This window comes from Notolepis coatsorum, assembly GCF_963971535.1.
Source record: "Notolepis coatsorum genome assembly, chromosome: 8".
Taxonomy (NCBI): Eukaryota; Metazoa; Chordata; class Actinopteri; order Aulopiformes; family Paralepididae; genus Notolepis; species Notolepis coatsorum.
Window position 1 is genome coordinate 63,413,955 of NC_140172.1, and position 23,826 is coordinate 63,437,780.

Below are 23,826 nucleotides of genomic sequence, written 5' to 3' on the forward strand. Positions count from 1 at the left end.
GTATAGGCTCAGCAGTCGTCCGGGTAGGTAATCCAATGTGCAGGTCCACTCGTCCTCGCCCAGAACTCCTCGGATGAAAGCACCACGCGTGGTCTGCCCAGCCTGGTTAAGACTCTAGATAACGCGAGGAACGATGGGGGTGCTGCTCACTTTAGAACTTTAACCGAACGATGCACCATACATAATAGACTATTATTAACTTAATAGAAATACGTCCCACTCGACGGTACAGTGCCAAACTATGACAATTCAGCTATGAATTTACACGAGGTCTCAATGCCTATTCTGGGGCCAAAATAGGCCATACTGCACCACACGTGGGTTGTGGGTGAGGCTTCACGTCTGTTACTAGGTTGGAGGGTAAAGGACTAATGGACTAAAAGAAAGTTCTACTTTACTTGCGCCCTATTTATATGCACGGTGAACAAATAGTACCATTCGTATTTCGGTAGCCGTATTCCTACGCGGAACCGGGGCTAGTTGGGACATGTTCGTCGGCACTATTGAACTTGACTCAAGGGGCCTGTCTGCTGGCGCCAGGTTCTTGTCCAATGAGAGAATGAACTATTATGGGCTGTAGTAGACTAAAGGGATATTCAGTGTATATGTACAAAGAATATACAAGGGATATCAAACGATATACAAATACTATTAAATATATATCCATAAATAAATATATATATTCGGTTTAATCTGATCCTTCACAACAGGATTGATAGTGGACAAGTTTATAGTTTTTGTTTATTTGATATGTAGTTTTTGATTTGTATTTAGAAAAGATTAAGCACAAGATATTCCTTTATTGATCCCTTGGGGAAATTTGGGCATCATAGCAGCATGGTGGAGGGGAGGTATGGGCAGGGTAATAGTAGAAATACATAGATATAGGCAATAAACTAGAAATATGAGGGAAATAAACAGTGTAAACAATATAATTAACTCTGAATATAAAAATATGAGAAATATACAGTCCAAACAATGTAAACAAAGGTGCAGATGAGGGTCTGTATGCCCTATCGCAGTGGTTCTCAAACTTTTTACACCAAGTACCACCTAAGAACGTAGCTGGCTCCAAGTACCACCATATGGCCGACGTTAAAATACAGTCTATTCAGCTATGCACAGTTCACGCAGGAGGCAAATGTATTCCTAATACCATTATTTATTGTTAACTTTTGTCAGACACAGCCACAATGTACAAAGGGGTAGCACTAGAACTAGCAAACTCTTCCACACAACTCATACAATGCAAGGGGCATTGAGAACATAATAACTAACATTCTCACATAGCAAGTGAGAAAATGAAGAACAACTGTATTTCAGCAAATGTACTTAATTCTCTCTCTCTCACACACAGCAAGCAATTGTCCTTCATTCTCTCACAAACACACACACACACACACACACACACACACACCCACACACACACACACACACACACACACACACACACAGCATGTTGTTGTCCACTGACAACTCACATAAGCAGGGCCGGACTGGGGAAATAATTCAGGCTGGGAAATATAGTGTGAAATATAGCCCCGGTCAGGCCACTTTCTAAGGAATTATTTTGTTACAAAGACTTAATTTCCTGCATTCTGGTGCAGGATTTTTTTTCTTTTTACCCTTTAAATTCCAGTGTTTGTGATGGGCATCACAAATTATTGAAAAAAAAAACACAAAAAGTAAAATATTTTTAATATATCAACTGCAAAGTAAATTTTTCTGGGGGGATTATTACAGGCTAGGCATGTGTCAATGATTAGCAACAACACAGATTTTGATGGATTTTTTGTAATGTCAGATTTAACAACAACTCTTCAGAAAAGTGGGAGTATTTCATTTTTTATCTGACATTACAAAAAATCAAAAAATTAAAATGGTTATGATCAGGGCTGAAGTTGAATAAAAGATTTATGACTGTTTAGACTGCATTACTCTCTGTCACATTGATCTCCTGGTTGTTCCCCACTTAGGTTATCTAACTATCGCGCCACCACAACTAGAAACACTGGCCTGGCCTGCTTCTAAGTTCAGTGGCCTGACTGCAAAAAAATATATACCGTATATATATTATATATTATAATAAAAAAATATATATATATTTAATTAAATGTTTTCAAGTACCACCATCAGTACCACTAGTGGTACGCGTACCACAGTTTGAGAACCACTGCCCTATCGGTTATATTATACGTTACAATAAATATAGGCAATACAAAAATGTTATCTGAATATATATACTATGAGTAAAAGTAAACAGTATGCACAAGGTGCAGTATACACAAGGTACCCTAACTGGCATGATATACGTTGTAGTCCGTGCAGGTTTTGTCGGTTAAGAGTCAGACACACTTAGTGGTCAGACATTCCTAATAGTTCTAATGGTTCTCGAGGTCTGGTTATTTGAATGCCTTGTTTGATGGGAACTCTTGACTCTTCTCAATAAAGCCATTTGAAACACAACAATAGACTCTTCCCCGTGCGAACCCCTTTCGTCCGGTTTCATCCGTCCACATCCTCTTCTTTTCTTTCCACAGAGGCCACACAAGTCCATCCACCGGCGACGGACAGACCCCATGGTGACCTTGTCCTCTGTCCTGGAGAGCATCATCAACGACATGCGGGACCACCCCAACGTAAGAACATAATACACACACATACACGCACGCACGCACACACACACACACGCACACGCACACACACACCTCCCCAGGCCATGTCTGTTTCATCACACTTTCCATATAGACCCGCAGCCTGTTGCACCAGCTGTGTGTAAGTTCAAACTTAGCCTAGTTATAACATAAATTCCTACTAAGTAGTACATCTACATAATTTTGATTTTGATTGTTAATTATTATTATAATCTTTTTGGTTGATAACGAAGATCAGCAATACATTTAAGATGATGCCCTGGGTTAGGGCATTTTTCCAAGCTTGTAGCTTCAGCCCTAACCTTTTCGGCCAACTTGTAATTTGATTTGTGTGTTGTTGTTTTTTTGTACATGCTAAATGGCTCGAAATAAACTTTATTACCGGTAATTTATTCATTCATTCATAATTTCATGAGCCCCTGAAAACTGTCTCCTCCTCCTCCTCCACACAGACGTACCCGTTCCACACGCCAGTCAACCACAAGGTGGTGAAGGACTACTACAGGATCATCACTCGGCCCATGGACCTGCAGACGCTGAGGGAGAACGTGCGCAAGAGGATGTACCCGTCACGGGACGAGTTCCGCGAGAACGTGGAGGTGATCATCAAAAACAGCGCCACCTACAACGGTGAGGCTCCACACCCAATCATACCATACCATGCTAGCCCCAGCCAGGCTGAACATAGCTGGAGACAAGGCATAAGTCTAGACCAGGGGTTCTCAAACTTTTTATACCAAGACCCCATTTTATTTAGGATTTCTTTTGGTGACCCCACACTTAATGTGATACATTTTTTTATTAAATTTTTTTTACATGAAACAAGACGGCACAAAAACAGTAATAACAACAATAAACAGGACTTCACAGGACATAGTAACAACAACAACGGAAATAACCAAAACAATAAAACTGAACATAAAAATTGAATTGTGTTACAAAAAATAAATACATTTCATTTCCTCCCCCACTCCCACCCCTGGACCCCCCAGGATCAGCCCCCCGACTCCGCTTTCACCGCTAAAACATGGCCTTCACTCTCTCAGCCGCCGCAACCCATAATTCAATATTGGATTGCCCAATCCCCACCACCCGGGCAGTAGAAATCTTAATTTAATGTATTGCGTAATTTCAACATGGAATTAAGGAATATCAAAATAAAAGCACACGTTGTTGAACTTGATCATGCATATTTATTAGAACATTTTATTACAGCACTATGTTATCAATACACCTTTTTTATTTTTATTTTGTCAATGCGCAAACCCACGACCCCACTTTGGGTCGCGGCCCGTAGTTTGAGAACCGCTGGTCTAGACCTTAAAAGTAGCATTGAAAGAGGTGCTGTCTATCATCTCAGATAGTTTAGTTTGAAGAGGACACTCATTGAATGAATCATTATTTAGGTATTTTGGGTGGACTCAATAATAATAATGTCATGCTGCTCTCGTCATAATTTCATAATAAGGCCTTTTTAGAATTTATAGGCTAATAGCTGTTTGATGTTAGGCCAGTATGAGTCGTACTGTGTCTCAATAATAATTTATTGACACAAACACACTAGGGCTGTCCCCGACTAAGGATTTGGATAGTCGACTTTGATTGGCCGAAATTAGCAGATAGATTTTTTTATCATTCCATTTGGGCTGTGGGGGTGCTTAATGTCGACGGAAGGCTTCTTGTTCTCTGCAAAAGCATGCAATTGGTCCACTGATGGATACATCTTGATATTTGTCTAGTCTAGTGTGTTCATAGATGGGTGAAATCCTCTTTCAGTGCCTCTGTGCCTGTTTTCGTAGGCAGTTAGCCTCTGGTATGCATGCCATTACCGTTAGCCACGCTTCTAGGCCTCTTTTCTTTTGGGGGGGGAAATAATTATAATTATTATTATTACCGTTTTTTTTTTTTTTTTTGCATTCGACTAAGAGGTTGGCAGTCTACTACGGCTCCTTTCGATCGATTAGTTGACTATTCGACTAATAGGGGTCAGCCCTAAAACACACACACATTGGGGGGGTGAGGAGGTAGAGTGGCCGTCTGGTAATCAGAAGGTTCCCAATGAACTTCCCACCACAGTCAGGACAGCTGAAACCCGCCCAATCTTCCACAGTTGACTAAAAACACACTTCTTCAATCGATATCTGAAATTTAAAAAAAATTATAATAATTAAAGAAAAACGTCTTACCTCACCACACTACTACATGTACTATTTTACTATCCTTATACTACTGTCTATCATGCTAATATGTCTATAATACTACTATGCACTCAGAGTGTAGTTCGACACTATTTGACAAACAATACCACTTACCCTTAGCTGCCAGAGATGTACACCTCCTGTTGACAATTGCTCACAATTTGTAAGTCGCTTTGGATAAAAGCGTCAGCTAAATGTAAAATGTAAGTGGTCAAATTGTAAGACCCCCCCATGCACACCTGAAAGGATTAAACATTTTCTCAGAGCTTCACAGTTCTAGAACCTCAGGTGTCTCGTCAAGCCAGTGAGATTAGAATTTTGATAATTGTACAAACTGTGTTTTGAGAGAAGAACAAATCTCTCCAGAATAAAACACAGAATACCTACTAGATATTTGTACTTTACTCTAGAAGGCGTGTTTAGAGAAATAGGAAGTCGACTTGTATTTTAACATTTAGAATGTTTATGTTGTCACTTTGAAAATGCCTATAGCTCACCTGACGTGGAATACACTGGGGCCAAAGCTGTTCACCTAGCAATGTAATTGAATGTGAAAAGATATATAGTTGTTTAATCCTACAGTCTGGTGAAAGGTCAGCCCAGAGGTGTTAGCCTGCTTCTCTCTCTTTCTGTTCTTTCAGGGGCAAAGCATCCAATAACCCAGGTGGCTCAGACCATGCTGGACCTGTGTGATGCTAAACTGAAAGAGGTGGGTGTTACAGACAATATTGTCACTGTGTCATAGTAACATGTGGTTCCATTCCATGACCCAGTCCTGTTTCTCCATGTTAGTAGTACACAGTATGTCTATTATGTTTTGTCTTTCAAATGTCTTGTATATTTTTATATATGTAGTAGGGCTGTCGCCGGCTAAGGATTTGGATAGTCGACTATGATTGGCCAAAGTTTGCCGTTAGTCGACTATTGGTCGACAAAAAAAATATATATAATAATTTTTTTTTTAATTGCTTAATGTCTGAAGGAGTCGACTGAAGGCTTCTTGTCCTCTGCAAAAGCATGCAATTGGTCCACTGATGGATACATCTTGATATTTGTCTAGTCTAGTGTGTTCATTAGATGGGTGAAATCCTCTTTCAGTGCCTCTGTGCCTGTTTTCTTAGGCAGTTAGCCTCTGGTATGCGTGCCATTAGTGTTAGCCACGCTTCTAGGCCTCTTTTCTTTTGGAAAGAATGATTAAAAAAAAGAATTTATAAATGTTTTATTTTTTTTCCCGACTAAGGTTGGCAGTCGACTACGGCTCCTTTCGACCGATTAGTCGACTAATGATTAGGGATCAGCCCTAATATGTAGTAGGCCTGTGTCCCAGACTAAGGATTTGTATAGTCGACTTTGATTGGCCAAAATGTGTCGATAATCGACTGGCATTTAACTTAAATCAGACATTAACACATTCCCTGCCACGCTTCTATCCATCAATGTAGGCTCACTGCCACCAGTCTAAGCCTATGGAGATGTTCACCTTCTTTGCAGGGCTATAACTTTTTAAATTGTATTGCTAAATTGACATTACTATGGCCCATTCAACATCGATTATCTATCGTTCAGGATGTAGGAACGTTATACTTTTTCATTCATAGATTCTTCCAAAAATACCTTCTAGAATATAAGTATGTTTTTATTGTTTTCTGCAGTAATTCATAGAATGTGAGTTATAGGCGTAAACACATATATATAGATTATCAACTGCTGTTTATTGCCGATACACGCTATATTAAAAAATGCAACTGTCTGTACATGATCGTATACATTATGATTCATCATGCGCAGATGAAAGGGGGGGGTCGTTTATAATTCCGTGATCGTCAGTAAATGCTTTATGTCAGGGCTATTCAACTAAATTGTTCAGGGGGCCACATTGTCAGAAACCCAAGGGGCCAGGGGCCGGACTGCCACGGCGCCTCCCCGTGCTATGAATATATGTACACTTGACACAACACGCAACCACATTTTCACAACTTTTATTTAACTACATTGCAAAAGTAGTATACTTTTCAAAAAAAGTGCTTCATTTATGTGCCACATCTGCAACATCTCCTGCAAAAAGTGCTTCATTTATGACTGTGCAACAACTGCAACATCTCCTCTTCAACATTTCAATATAAAAATAAAATAAAAAACAAACAAGTGCATGATGTGCATCTGAACATTCTAACATCAACACTTGAACAAAAAAACATTTATAGTGCAGCTGAGCTTATGAAAAAGTGCTTCATGTCTGTGCAACAGCAAATCACAGCATCTTATTAGCACTTATTGTCCACTCTTAACTCAAACATCAGGGGGGTGGGGGGCAGACAGGCCTAGCCTACATACACACATCTAATGAGAGCAATTGCACTTCTTTGACTGGGCAATGGCAGAGAAAGAGGGTTCATAGGAAGTGAGGGCTACCCGCAAACAGTGATGCAAATGCTCATTTGTCAAGGAGGCACGGTTGCTTGTTTTAATGGCATTCATGTGAGAGAAACTGGATTCACAGGTGTATGTTGAGCCAAACATTGTTAGCACAGATATTGCCAGCGTTTTTATTTTGGGGAATGTCTTGACATGAATACACTTTATCCAAAATGTTGTGGTGGATTCATTCTCAAGTGCCTGCTTCAGAGCAGATGATGCTTGCATGTCAATTATTTCAAGTTGCAGGAGACCTTCATCAATGTGAAGTGATGCAAGGAACTCTTGTCCTTTTGTGGAAATAGCAGCTACATTGGCAAATGGGTTGCTCACAAAATGCATCAATTCTCTGGACATGTCAAATTCATCAAATCGACTTGCAAAGTTTTCCCTCAATTTATCAATGAAATCTGTCATTAATTGAGTGACTTTTGGCTCAATTGTGCGTGTTAACGTTGACATGAAAAGAAAAAAGTAAAAAAAAAAAATATATATATATATATATATATATATATATATAAAAAAATATATATTATTATCATGTAATCTTTGGCGGGCTGGTCAGAATCATCCCGCGGGCCGGATCTGGCCCGCGGGCCGCCAGTTGAATAGCCCTGCTTTATGTAGTATGGGTGCAGGCCATGTGAGCGGATCGGCGCGGGCGAGAAATCCGCTCTTCGCTCTTTAAAGCTTGGTCCGCTCCGCTAATCGCTCATGTTGATCCCGCCGCCACACCGCTCAGTGCGCCGCCAGCGCTCAACTTCATTTTGGCATCAAGCGCTCCTCGCTCCACCCCGCTCAGCAGAGAAAAAAATTACAGCGGGGGAAATAAAAGAAAGTGCTGTTTTCCTGAAATTGGCTAATTAAACACATCGGATTTCCTGAAGGCCTTCGTTTCGAAGGCCTTCAGGAAATCCGATTTTTTTTGGAGCATGCGTAAATTCTTGATTTCGTTATTTAAAATATCATAGAATAATGAAAACAGACCCAGTTTAAATGTATCAACCGAATATGGTATTTTTTTTATTTACTACTGCACCATGGGCAGGGCACCACCCAAGACATTCAACGCAGTGACGGAAGAACCACAAAAAAAACTAATTATGCACAGCCCTCGGCATATACCTTGTATTATCCGTTTAGCTAATTGAATTACACTGTAGGTCTATACCTTTTTGCATACTGTTAATAAAGTATTAAATCAACCAATCAATCTGAGGTAGAACATATCACTGACAGCCAGGGCAGCATAATACAGATACAAAATTACGCGTATGACATGAGCCTCAGAGGAGGCCGTAATAGGCCTATAAGGCCTTGGCTTAGCCACTGAAGACAATTAATGCAACAGGCTTGTTATCAAACGAACTCAGGAAATCACATAGCTAATATGCCTATGAAAATAAAAATATAACTCGACATAACTGTCTACAAAGTGTCTCACAGTAAAACACAAACGAAATACTCAATGTGCAAGTTTCCTATAGCCTTTGAAAAACTCGAATACAATCAACCAATATAAAAGTGCTGTTGGATATAGGCTACATTTATATAAATGTATAAAATCTAAAACAGAGTGCTACATTCTTATGTATGAAATAAAAAATAATGGCCATTAACTTTAGGCAGGCCTATTGCATTTTGCAATAAAGTAGGATATTATAGGCTATTCGTTTTTGTCACTTTGTACATTTTAAACAAAATAAAACAATGCTCATGTGCCTATATCTGCCATGCAGTGCCACGGCAGCTACAATATCTTTGAGTTCACTTTCAAGAACACGAGTTTAGCCAATGTCTGAGGCTTCAAACTCATGCGGTGATTTCTTGACATCAAACCAGCAGCGGAAAACACCCTCTCTGCGCTCGCAGAGCCACTGGGAATACTGAACACTTTGCGGGCAACTTTACTCAGGCGTGGAAAGGACTTGGAATTTTTTTTACAAAATGCAATGACATCTTTGACATCGTCAGGGTTTGATCTTGGGGACGAGAGGTAGGTTTCAACTTCAGTTTTCGCATTGCCTCCTCCCGTGGGCTGATTCTCTGAGAAGTATGATCCAAATATACGAGGCCTCTTGATTTCTTCGGGCACGTCAGACTCTCCGCCGTCGGACTCGGGTTGACCTGCTGCCTCTCCAGCAGCGACTGCTGCGGTCATCTCCTCTGTTTCTTTGACGAGGAGGTCGCGTATTTCTCCAAGTTTGTTGCAAACCAACTCATCACGGATTATCCACTCTGTTTTGAAACGAGGATCTAACAGCGACGCGAAGAGGAGGTGTTTATCATCATAGTACATTCTGAAGCGAGTGGACACGTTATTGGACAGTGTTTCCGCGAAAGAAGCTATTCCTAATGGAAGGGCAGCGTTGTTGTTGACAAGCAGGGATTTGAGCTCGCCTACAGCCGGGAGAATCATGCCCAAATTCCCAAGCTCCCGTTGCATGTTGTCTGTGAGGTCAGCCAGCGGTGACAATACTTCAACAAGGTGATTGAGCCGACGCACGTCATTAAGTGTGAGAATAGCGGCAGTAGTTTTAAGTTTGCTCTGCCACAATGCATCTTTTTTGAATAACTTTAGGACAGACTCCACCATGCGCAGCTGGCTGCTCCATCGCGTCGGGCAAGCAGTGGTGGGTCGTACACCCAAAGAGTCAGTTTCCTCCGTGTTCAGACAACTCTTACGCACACTTTTCACTAGCTTTCCCACTTGAACTAGCAGGCGATTGATATCATCATGCTCGTTAACTGCGTCTTTGATAGCTAACTGAAACAGATTAATTGGGCATCGCAGGTGTAAACTTGATACGGTGAAGTACTGGTTTACCATAGCTTCTACATTATTAGTGACCACGTCCACTTGGTTTTGCGAGAGCGCAGGTTCCTCCTCCGCTATTTCCTCCCCTTCCTCCACCACCAGTGCCACTTCATCATCATCATCATCTTTCTCCTCTTCTCCTTCAGCGTCAGGCAGGATGTTAAATGCCTTGACCATGTTGCTGGCACTGTCTGTCACCACACGAATCACGCGTTGATGAATGTTCCAATTTTTCAGCACACTTTCGTACTTTTGATAAATGCGATCTGCAGTGTGAGACCCTGTTATGTGCTCACAGCCTAACAGAACCATGTGGCCCTTGAACGTCCCGTCGATAAAACTTGCCACAATAGCAAGGAAACTGTGGCCTCTTCTACTTGTCCAAATATCAGATGCAAGAACGAACCCTTCACCCATTCCTATGAGATCTCGTAGTTTGACTTCCATCTCTTGTATGGCATTTGGCATAAGTGTGTCCCGGACAGTATTGTAGCAGGGCGGGGTGTAACCTGGTTGGTCCATGCCGGCAAAATGTCTCATTCCTTCACGTTCTCCTTTACTTAGGGGGTCGTAATCCATGGATATCATTTTAAAAAACGCTTCATCCAGCTCCCTTTTTCTTTCACGTGTCACGTTAGGTGACTTTTTTCCAGTGAGGAAATTGTGCAGCTGCTCACGCTGTCTCTTTTTGTTGCTGCTGCGTCTGGGCATCTAAAACAAATAATAAATGCATGCTTTATATTAGGTCTACAATACATTAAGCTGTAATAAGGCTACCAATTTCAAAATGGCTAATAATGACAACAAACCTTTGGATTTCTTCTCATTATGTTCGCGAAATATGTGGTCATGCTTCCTCCCAATGTGTCTCTTTAGATTCCAAGAAGAATATTTTCCGACGGTAATATGGTCTGCACATTCTGTCTCCTCACCATCATCGTTAGTTGTTTTCACGATACATTGGAACTTATTCTCTGTTACTTTTTTAAAATACTTAGCAAACACGGCCATGCTTTCACGTTGTGGGATTTCTTGTAAGCACAATTCTGTTTACAGGACACTGAGGACAGGTGCATTGTGGACCGGTGCCTAGTGGTCTGGTCTGGGAGGCGTCTACCAGACCAGTGCCGTGCGCACTGAGGAGCGGACCTGAGCGGCTTGGAGCGGAGGAGAACTCTCGCTCCGGACGTCGCGCCGACCCATTTTAAAACCCACTCCTCGCTCACGTCAAAACCGCCCGCTCCGCGCCCCGCGCCGCTCACGCGCCGCGCCGCTCACATGGCCTGTATGGGTGATATATTGATCTGATCGGTTTGCAGTGAAAAGAATAAACAATCAAGCTGAAAGTAACGTTACTGGCCTCTTACCGTTCGCCGATGAGACTGGAGGAAAAATATCCCACTTATTTGACGTCGATCTACTAGATCCATTTCCGGTTTGTATGGAGCAATAAACGCCCAAATCATATTGATTATTGAGTTATGGCAGCGATCCATATGCACGCCAGTGTTTGTCTGTAGTCCCGCAACGATATGTGACTGCCGGACGGATTTCCCAGATGCACCGATGGCCACTTCCGGTTGTAACTCGCCCGATCATCCACCAGGCGGCGGTATTGAGGCGTTGCACTATTGTGCAGGGTCCCACTGTATCACCAGAGGCTGGGTGGCGGAATTATGAATGCCATGGCGAAAAAATGAAATATGATCTCAATATCGCTGTACAGCGTGGTTTGGCAGAATTCGCATGGCCGGCAAACATGCTGTACAACAGGATTGGTTGTGGATGTGTTAAGCACCCCCCACAGCCCAAATAAAAAAATTTATAAATTGTTTTGCATTCGACTGAGAGATTGGCAGTCGCCTACGGCTCCTTTCGATCGATTAGTCGACTAGTTGAGGTCAGCCCTAATATGTAGTTTATTTAATTTATTATAATTTATTTTATTAACCCCTTATTATGTCTACTTAATACTAAGGGGTGTTTTCATTTAAGTGAGGATCTATGTTTGTACATGTATGCTGTTCGCATTGAAAACGGAGAGACTCAAGTGAACCGGATCACTTTAGTGAGTGACTCAGTCGCCTACGGCTCCTTTCGATCGATTAGTCGACTAGTTGAGGTCAGCCCTAATATGTAGTTTATTTAATTTATTATAATTTATTTTATTAACCCTTTATTATGTCTACTTAATACTAAGGGGTGTTTTCATTTAAGTGAGGATCTATGTTTGTACATGTATGCTGTTCGCATTGAAAACGGAGAGACTCAAGTGAACCGGATCACTTTAGTGTGTGACTCAGACTAACCCGAGTCCATAAAATGAACCGGATTTACCACCACTAAGCTGCAGGGTATTAAAAAGTCTTACATTTTATTTGCACAGGTATTCCATTTTGGGGGGGGCAGCCGGCTGTTAGGAGATTAAATAATATTAAATATGATATACTATAATGCTCTAAGTGGTATTAAAAAGGTATTAAGTTAAACTTCAGATTCAGAAACCCTGATTAGGCATTACTTCCACCAAAACGTAACTCAACCTGGTTTAACTTTGGTTCCCCGTCTGTGTGTTTGCAGAAGGAGGACCGTCTGGTCAGGCTGGAGAAAGCCATCAACCCCTTACTGGACGACGACGACCAGGTGGCCTTCTCCTTCATCCTGGACAACATTGTGACCCAGAAGATGATGGTGGTTCCTGATGTGAGTTCCCTGGCTGATACTGAGCAGCCATCCTGTCCATTCACTTCACTGAACAGTGTTACACTTAGACCACTAGTTAGGGGTCAATGCTGTTATAGACCGTATATATATATAACTGGTATAAAGACATTATGGTAGTATAGTAAGTCATACTGGCCAGCAGCATAACTAGTAAGAGTAGGTAAGGGATATGTACAGATATAGATATAGTATTTACAGGTATGTGAAAGGGATTATACAGACAGATGTGGATAAATATATACAGGTGCAGCTCAATAAATTAGAATATTGTGGAAAAGTTATTTTATTTCAGTAATTCAATTCAAAAAGCGAAACTCTCGTAGATTATAGATTCATTACACACAAAGTGAAATATTTCAAGCCTTTATTTGTTTTAATTTGGATGATTATGTCTTACAGCTCAATAAAAAATTTAAAATAGATATATTTTTCTTTTGTATATAGAAATGTCGGCCTTCTGAAAAGTATGTTCATGTATGTTCACTCAGTACTTGGTTAGGGCTCCTTTTGCACAAATGACTGCATCAATACAGTGAAATATACTGACTTTTCCACGATATTCTAATTTATTGAGCTGCACCTGTATATATAAGGTAAGTATAAATATATATATATTTATCCACAGATGTGGATCCACATACTTACTACCATAATGTCTTTATACCCATATCACTGTATATATTAATACTACAACTCTGTACATACATCTGATTAGAACTATTACTCAGTAGTACTCATTTATATATTTTATCTCCAGTTTAATCACCTGCACATTGTATATTACTATTGCACTTTACTGTTACATGTTCACTCTGGTTGGATGCCAAACATATATATATATATATATATATATATATATATATATATATATATATATATATATATATATATATATATATATATATATATATATATATATTAGGGATGTCCGATATTATCGGCCGACCGATATTATCGGCCGATATCGGCAGTAAAATGTGATATCGGAAAATATCGGTATCTTTTTTTTTTTACATTTATTTAACCTTTATTTACCCAGGCAAGCAAGTAAGAACCAATTCTTATTTTATTTATTGTCAAAAGTATGCATGTTGGTTTAATTCAACAACAAGAGATATGTAATGTTAATTTTTACTTTTTTAATTATCATATTTTGCACAGATAATGCTTACATTTAGAAAGCCTTTTGAATGCATCCAGTGAAATTATTAATTACCTGAAATTATTCAGTTTTTTTGGGGGGAAACCCTGCATATATCGGTATCGGTTGATATCGGTATCGGTATCGGTATCGAAATTAAGAGTTGGACAATATCGGAATATCGGTATCGGTAAAAAAGCCAATATCGAGCATCCCTAATATATATATATATATATACGGTAAGTACAGTATATATATTTATACTTACCGTATATATATATTTATTAGGGCTGTCAGTTTATCGCGTTAATTAGATTAATTAATTACACAGCAAATTATCGCGTTATGAAAATTAACTCAAAATTAATTTAAAAAAAATCGATTTTTTACAGTTTCCTTTTTTTATCTCATTAATTCCATAAGAACGTAGAATAAACATTTACAAATTTTTTTTTTTAAATGGTCCATTTGCATGTTCTTGGTATCTGATTCTAGGGACATCTATGGATCTCAGGGAATGTATTCCCAGTGTCAGAAATACTGTGTCTGTTACTAGGCTTGAGTAAATTGTAATGAACCAAATGAGAATATCAATATTCATCTGCTTGTTCCTTCTAGTCCTGGCCATTCCACCAACCTGTCAACAAGAAATTTGTGCCAGATTACTACAAGGTGATCGTTCTCCCCATGGATCTAGAAAACATCCGCAAGGTGAGAGAGGAGAGAGTTTCAATCCTGCAACATACAGCATATACTGTACACATGTTATATTTCTACCAATATCTTAGCTTAAATTAGCAGTGAACAGGGTATCTGCAGCGTATTAAAAAGTCACATACACGGCCCAGCTCGATTTGATGCAGTATTCAATTCATAATTTAACATTTAAGGCCTTAAAAAGTCTAGTTTCATTTGAACAGGTATTACAATTTTGGCTATCAGGAGATTAAATAATATTAAATATATGAAATGGTTTTGTATTCAAGTTTTTTTGTTGTTGTTGTTTGCTACTGGGAGCTTGGTGTGTCTGGCGACTGCGAGCATCCTCCCGGCCCACTCGCCTTCCTTTTTACCCTTCTCAAAATCCCTGTCCATCCAACATTGCATTTTGGGGCTTAGCACTGCCCTAGATAGTCCATGGGCCAGAGGCCAAAATTTCACTTGTCGGTGCCACTCAGGGTGAATAAACTTGCATATCATTTTTTCAAAGATCTATGTCTGTAGATGATATTTTTGTATGATAGCCCTTCCAGAGTGGTAGCTTTATCATAATTATCAAGTCATGAAGTATACCTACCCCCTCATGAAATTGCATTTCAGATGCTGGTGCATATCCTGCTTTAGACTTATGTAGAGGACATCTGTCAATGTTTCACAATATTGTGTTTGGTATCATTTTAAATGGGACTATGTAATATTTCATTCAAGCTAAGATGTGAATCTTTCTGACCAATATAGAGGTCACTGGAGCTCTTTGAACAGTCAACAACACACATTTCTACACGATTTTCACCTAAATGATATATTGTCTTTTAGCCTTGTGTCATCTAGGAGCAACAGAGACACAAAATACAATATCTACAACACTCTCAGGACCATAAGGATTCAGGAAATGTATAATATGCCTATACTATTTCATTGTTACAGGTCATTGTGAGCCTTAAATTAGAAAAGCAGTATTAGGCTCCTATTAAACTATACAGAACAGCCACTATAGTCTAGAATACAGTTGGTCCACCTGCATAGGGTGGATTTTTTTCACCACCTGTTTTTTATTAATCCTTGAAGTGTCTATTTTAAGATTCTGACAGGTAACCGGTTGGAATAATGTCCCATGGGGTTTATTTTTTAACCCTTTATTACACCTATCCTGAACCAAAACCTGAAAAATAAGAAAAAGAAAACAGCATAACTTTTGAAGTTAACAACATATAGAGACAAATTAAAACATTTTCCCAAACAAGTTTGACCCAAGGAATTCAGTACAATTGTTATTTTTAAGATTCAAACACATCATGATTAAATTTCAGGACAGAAAAAGCAAACACCGCTGAAAAAACATATATCACATCTCTATTTTCCCTTTTTACTGAAATGTAGTGCATTGGACGAGATCGATTTAGGTTAATATTGGAAATAATATTGTAATAAAGATTGTCTCCATGCTGTTATGCCCTTAATATTATAGTTTTGCATAAACAATTATATAGAGACAAATTAACACATTTTCCCATGCGATTTTGATCAGTGATTTATTTATTGTTAAGGTTCAAACTATATGTTTTCATATGCACTGGATATCATGGACTGGATATGTTCTTTGTTGACAAAACATTCAAGTCTTTTTTTCTATTTGTATTTTGTACCCTAAACTACTAATCATCATCATCACTAAAACAATTGTCAAAGTCTATCTCTTCGATCTCCATCTCTTCCTCCGCCTCATCCATGTTATTTTTTGCGTAATCTGCCTCCTTATCAAGAGATTCTTTCTCGTCTGACTCCACTTTCTGGGCCAGTACCTCAACAAGAGAAGGACGGAGGATGGTCCAACCGTCCAGACAGGTTCTAACACCTCCTCATCCATTGTTTTTCCCAGTCCATACTTTGATCATAGGCTTTGGGCCTCTTGAATATTGGCTGTTCTGCTCTTTTGTAGCAGGCGACTATGAAGTTGGCTCGCTGTACATGTGGGATGAGACAGACCTTGGGGGAGGCAGGCGTTCAATGTCTACTTCTACTCATCTGTTACCAGCGACAATGCGCCAAGCTGACTAAAAGCCTTCTGGAATCTAGGGTTCTTCTGCAGATTATTCAACGGATTCACCTGTCTCTTTTCTTTGAAAGCACTGGCACAGTCATCCCCAGAAAAGTCATAGTATCCCAGCAGAGTGCTGCAGTACTCTGAGTCCAGAGACTCAGCCAGTTCGGACACATGTATTAGCTTTAGGGATGTCCGATATTATCGGCCGACCGATATTATCAACCGATATCGGCAGTAAAATGTGATATCGGAAAATATCGGTATCGGTAATTTTTTTTAAACAATATATATATATATATATATATATATATATATATATATTTTTTTTTTAACCTTTATTTACCCAGGCAAGCAAGTAAGAACCAATTCTTATTTTATTTATTGTCAAAAGTATGCATGTTGGTTTAATTCAACAACTTGTATGTTAATTTTAACTTTTTTAATGATCATATTTTGCACAGATAATGCTTACATTTAGAAAGCCTTTTGAATGCATCCAGTGAAATTATTAGTTACCTGAAATTATTCCGTTTTTTTGGGGGGAAACCCTGCATATATCGGTATCGGTTGATATCGGTATCGGTATCGGAAATTAAGAGTTGGACAATATCGGAATATCGGTATCGGTAAAAAAGCCAATATCGAGCATCCCTAATTAGCTTGCAGTGCTAAGGTGCCAGTGCCGTGGTCCAGGTATATGGAGAGGTTGGTCATGCTGACATGGTAGAGGAGGATCATCAGTATATAGAGAGGTTGGTCATGCTGACATGGTAGAGGAGGATCATCAGTATATAGAGGTTGGTCATGCTGACATGGTAGAGGAGGATCATCAGTATATAGAGGTTGGTCATGCTGGTAGAGGAGGATCATCATTGTTTGTCTTGGCAAAAAGCCATCGGGAGAGCCAAGTGCATGAGGCGAGAGAGGGTAATGCATGAGTTCTTGGAGGTTGATGGGCATATCCAGATCCAAAGTAGACCTTGAACACCTGCCTCCTCCCAAGGTCAGTCTCATCCCACATGTACAGCGAGTCAACTACCATGTCAGCATGACCAACCTCTCTACTATATACTGATGATCCTCCTCTACCAGCATGCCCATCCTCTCTATACACTGATGATCCTCCTCTACCATGTCAGCATGACCAACCTCTATATACTGATGATCCTCCTCTACCATGTCAGCATGACCAACCTCTCCATACACTGATGATCCTCCTCTACCATGTCAGCATGACCAACCTTTCTATACTGATGATCCTCCTCTACCATGTCAGCATGACCAACCTCTCTATATACTGATGATCCTCCTCTACCATGTCAGCATGACCAACCTCTCTATATACTGATGATCCTCCTCTACCAGCATGACCAACCTCTCCATACACTGATGATCTTCCTCTACCATGTCAGCATGACCAACCTCTATATACTGGTGATCCTCCTCTACCATGTCAGCATGACCAACCTCTATATACTGATGATCCTCCTCTACCATGTCAGCATGGCCAACCTCTATATACTGATGATCCTCCTCTACCATGTCAGCATGACCAACCTCTCTATATACTGATGATCCTCCTCTACCATGTCAGCATGACCAACCTCTATATACTGATGATCCTCCTCTACCATGTCAGCATGACCAACCTCTATATACTGATGATCCTCCTCTACCATGTCAGCATGACCAACCTCTCTATATACTGATGATCCTCCTCTACCAGCATGACCAACCTCTCCATACACTGATGATCTTCCTCTACCATGTCAGCATGACCAACCTCTATATACTGGTGATCCTCCTCTACCATGTCAGCATGGCCAACCTCTATATACTGATGATCCTCCTCTACCATGTCAGCATGACCAACCTCTCTATATACTGATGATCCTCCTCTACCATGTCAGCATGACCAACCTCTATATACTGATGATCCTCCTCTACCATGTCAGCATGACCAACCTCTCCATACACTGATGATCCTCCTCTACCATGTCAGCATGACCAACCTCTCCATATACTGCTGATCCTCCTCTACCATGTCAGCATGACCAACTTCTCCAGATACCTGGACCATGGCACTGGCACCTTGGCACTGCAAGCTAATACATGTGTCTGAACTGGCTGAGTCTCTGGACTCAGAGTACTGCAGCACTCTGCTGGGATACTATGACTTTTCTGGGGATGACTGTGCCAGCACTTTCAAAGAAAAGAGACAGGTGAATCCGTTGAATAATCTGCAGAAGAACCCTAGATTCCAGAAGGCTTTTAGTCAGCTTGGCGCATTGTTGCTGGTAACAGATGAGCTCCAACAGGAGATGGAGTCCTTCACATGCATTATGGATGGCCATAGTCGGATGAAGTCAGTTGATGCTGTGTGAGCCAAGATGCTGCAGAAAATGATGGGTGCTGATAAAGTCTTGGATGCAAACTCCAAAGTAGACATTGAACGCCTGCCTCCCCCCAAGGTCTGTCTCATCTCACATGTACAGCGAGCCAACTTCATAGTCGCCTGCTACAAAAGAGCAGAACAGCCAATATTCAAGAGGCCCAAAGCCTATGATCAAAGTATGGACTGGGAAAAACAATGGATGAGGAGGTGTTAGAACCTGTCTGGACGGTTGGACCAATCCTCTGTCCTTGTCTTGTTGAGGTACTGGCACAGAAATGGGAGTCAGAAGAGCAAGAAGCTCTTGATAAGGAGGCAGATTACGCAAAAAATAACATGGATGAGGAGGATGGAGAGTACGAGTGTGATGAGGCGGAGGAAGAGATGGTGATCGAAGAGATAGACTTTGACAATAGTTTTAGTGATGATAATGATTAGTAGTTTAGGGTACAAAATACAAATAGAAAAAAATACTTGAATGTTGTGTCAACAAAGAAGATATCCAGTCCATGATATCAAGTGCATATGAAAACATATAGTTTGAACCTTAACAATAAATAAATCACTGATCAAAATCGCATGGGAGGATTTGTTAATTTGTCTCTATATAATTGTTTATGCAAAACTATAATATTTAGGGCATAACAGCATGGAGACAATCTTTATTACAATATTATTTCCAATATTAACCTAAATCAATCTCGTCCAATGCACTACATTTCAGTAAAAAGGGAAAATAGAGATGTGATATACGTTTTTTTCAGCGTTTTTTGCTTTTCCTGTCCTGAAATTTAATCAAGATGTGTTTGAATGTTAAAAATAACAATTGTACTGAATTCCTTGGGTCAAACTTGTTTGGGAAAATGTTTTAATTTGTCTCCATATGTTGTTAACTTCAAAAGTGATGCTGTTTTCTTTTTCTTATTTTTCAGGTTTTGGTTCAGGATAGGTGTAATAAAGGGTTAAAAATAAACCCCATGGGACATTATTCCAACCTGTTACCTGTCAGAATCTTAAAATAGACACTTCAAGGATTAATAAAAAACAGGTGGAGAAAAAAAATCCAACCTATGCAGGTGGACCTATGTTTCCATTCTAGACTATAGTGGCTGTTCTGTATAGTTTAATAGGAGCCTAATACTGCTCTTCTAATTTAAGGCTCACAATGACCTGTAACAATGAAATACTATAGGCATATTATACATTTCCTGAATCCTTATGGTCCCGAGAGTGTTGTAGATATTGTATTTTGTGTCTCTGTTGCTCCTAGATGACACAAGGCTAAAAGATAGTATATCATTTAGGCGAAAATCGTGTAGAAATGTGTGTTGTTGACTGTTCAAAGAGCTCCAGTGACCTCTATATTGGTCAGAAAGATTCACATATTAGCTTGAATGAAAGATTACATAGTCCCCTTTAAAATGATACCAAACACAATATTGTGAAACATTGACAGATGTCCTCTACGTGAGTCTAAAGCAGGATATGCACCAGCATCTGAAATGCAATTTCCTGAGGGGGTAGGTATACTTCATGACTTGATAATTATGATAAAGCTACCACTCTGGAAGGGCTATCATACAAAAATATCATCTACAGACATAGATCTTTGAAAAAATTATATGTAAGTTTATTCACCCTGAGTGGCACCGATATCTGGTCTGGCCCATGGACTTAAGAGTCTGGTTTGAAAAATACAAACGACCCAGGATGTTTCCCCCCCTAGTGCGTAATGATAATGGGTTCTGCAGGTGTCTCTCCTGTGCTAAACCTAGTGTGGAGAGAGAGGTCTGACTAGGTGAAACTGGAGTATTAGTACATATTCCAAACGTCAGAAACAATATTGAGCTACCACTCATTAACACCGCTCAAATACTGAGATAATTTCTGAGATTGTCTTCTCTTTCCTGCTCACTGTCTCCTCTCTTATCTCTTGTCTCTCTCTCTCTCTCTCTCTCTCTCTCTCTCTCTCTCTCTCTCTCTCTCTCTCTCTCTCTCTCTCTCTCTCTCTCTCTCTCTCTCTCTCTCTCTCTCCATCCATCCATCCCTCACTCCCTCTATTTCTGTGTCTGTGATGTGGTCCAACAGAACATCTCTAAACACAAGTACCAGAACCGTGACGTGTTCCTGTTTGACGTCAGTCTTGTCCATGCCAACAGCATCAAGTATAATGGTCAGTGGGATTATTATTATATGTATATTATCTATCCCATAGGTTCTGTTGTTGTTTTATTACATTATTAGATGGCATCTCTACTGTATTAGAAGGTACACAGAGGGAGGGGATTGAGAGAAAAAAAATCAAGAAGGGAGGTGGGCGTCGGGGGAACCCCCCCCCTGTGTGATTATATGGTGACATACATACATTTCATAATGTCTAATCCATTGTACAATGTGTGTGTGTTTTTCACAGGCTCAGACAGCCCTTACACCAAGACTGCCCTGGACATCGTTGATGTCTGCAAACAGACGCTATCAGAGGTAAGGAGAGCACTGGAACATTGTGTGGGTTTGCAACTTCCTATTGATCCATTTGCTTAGAGATGTACAGTTGATATTCCTCCATTACAGCTGAGCTGTAGGGATATCAGTTAAGAGATATACAGTATATCTCCTTCCATTACAGCTGAGCTGTAGGGATATCAGTCTAGCAGATTGGAATTTGAGCTAGAATTTGACCTAGTGGGTATGTGCTCCAAATTGAAGGGTGGTGATTGATTGGCTTGCAGATGCTTCACTCAAACTGTCAACTTACTAAGCAAAAAAACAACAGAATGACAGCTCTAATCAGAAACAACAGAGAATGATAGCTATAATCAGAAACAACAGAGATAAAGATAGCTCTAACCAGAAACAACAGAGAATGATAGCTCTAATCAGAAACAACAGAGAATGATAGCTCTAATCAGAAACAACAGAGAATGATAGCTATAATCAGAAACAACAGAGAATGATAGCTCTAATCAGAAACAACAGAGATAAAGATAGCTCTAATCAGAAAAACAGAGATAAAGATAGCTATACTCAGAAACAAACAACAGAGAATGATAGCTCTAATCAGAAACAACAGAGAATGATAGCTATAATCAGAAACAACAGAGATAAAGATGGCTCTAACCAGAAACAACAGAGAATGATGGCTCTAACCAGAAACAACAGAGAAAGATAGCTCTAATCAGAAACAACAGAGAATGATAGCTATAATCAGAAACAACAGAGAATGATAGCTATAATCAGAAACAACAGAGAATGATGGCTCTAATCAGAAACAACAGAGAATGATAGTTCTAATCAGAAACAACAGAGATAAAGATAGCTCTAATCAGAAACAACAGAGAATGGTAGCTCTAATCAGAAAAACAGAGATAAAGATAGCTATAATCAGAAACAACAGAGAATGATAGCTATAATCAGAAACAACAGAGAAAGATAGCTATACTCAGAAACAACAGAGAATGATAGCTCTAATCAGAAACAACAGAGAGAATGATAGCTCTAATCAGAAACAACAGAGAGAATGATAGCTCTAATCAGAAACAACAGAGAATGATAGCTCTAATCAGAAACAACAGAGAATGATAGCTCTAATCAGAAACAACAGAGAATGATAGCTCTAATCAGAAACAACAGAGAATGATAGCTATAATCAGAAACAACAGAGAATGATAGCTCTAATCAGAAACAACAGAGATAAAGATAGCTCTAATCAGAAAAACAGAGATAAAGATAGCTATACTCAGAAACAAACAACAGAGAATGATAGCTCTAATCAGAAACAACAGAGATAAAGATGGCTCTAATCAGAAACAACAGAGAATGATAGCTATAATCAGAAACAACAGAGATAAAGATGGCTCTAACCAGAAACAACAGAGAATGATGGCTCTAACCAGAAACAACAGAGAAAGATAGCTCTAATCAGAAACAACAGAGAATGATAGCTATAATCAGAAACAACAGAGAATGATAGCTATAATCAGAAACAACAGAGAATGATGGCTCTAATCAGAAACAACAGAGAATGATAGTTCTAATCAGAAACAACAGAGATAAAGATAGCTCTAATCAGAAACAACAGAGAATGGTAGCTCTAATCAGAAAAACAGAGATAAAGATAGCTATAATCAGAAACAACAGAGAATGATAGCTATAATCAGAAACAACAGAGAAAGATAGCTATACTCAGAAACAACAGAGAATGATAGCTCTAATCAGAAACAAAAGAGAATGATAGCTATAATCAGAAACAACAGAGAATGATAGCTCTAATCAGAAACAACAGAGAATGATAGCTCTAACCAGAAACAACAGAGAAAGATAGCTCTAATCAGAAACAACAGGGAATGCTAGCTCTAATCAGAAACAACAGAGAGAATGATAGCTCTAATCAGAAACAACAGAGAGAATGATAGCTCTAATCAGAAACAACAGAGAGAATGATAGCTCTAATCAGAAACAACATAGAGAAAGATAGCTCCAATCAGAAACAACAGAGAATGATAGCTCTAATCAGAAACAACAGAGAATGATAGCTATAATCAGAAACAACAGAGAATGATGGCTCTAATCAGAAACAACAGAGAATGATAGTTCTAATCAGAAACAACAGAGATAAAGATAGCTCTAATCAGAAACAACAGAGAATGGTAGCTCTAATCAGAAAAACAGAGATAAAGATAGCTATAATCAGAAACAACAGAGAATGATAGCTATAATCAGA

At 39.5% G+C, this 23,826-nt stretch overlaps 1 protein-coding gene across 2 annotated transcripts in view; it reads left to right on the forward strand.

Moving 5' to 3' along the window:
• Positions 1 to 23,826, forward strand: part of taf1 (TAF1 RNA polymerase II, TATA box binding protein (TBP)-associated factor) — a 240,835-nt gene that overhangs the window by 181,433 nt on the left and 35,576 nt on the right. For both annotated transcript variants that reach the window (XM_084319907.1, XM_084319908.1), the window contains exons 29-35: positions 2,541 to 2,639; positions 3,107 to 3,284; positions 5,494 to 5,561; positions 12,666 to 12,788; positions 14,569 to 14,661; positions 21,195 to 21,279; positions 21,520 to 21,587. In XM_084319907.1, the coding sequence (XP_084176033.1) occupies positions 2,541 to 2,639; positions 3,107 to 3,284; positions 5,494 to 5,561; positions 12,666 to 12,788; positions 14,569 to 14,661; positions 21,195 to 21,279; positions 21,520 to 21,587 (714 nt within the window). The remainder of the gene's footprint in view (positions 1 to 2,540; positions 2,640 to 3,106; positions 3,285 to 5,493; positions 5,562 to 12,665; positions 12,789 to 14,568; positions 14,662 to 21,194; positions 21,280 to 21,519; positions 21,588 to 23,826) is intronic.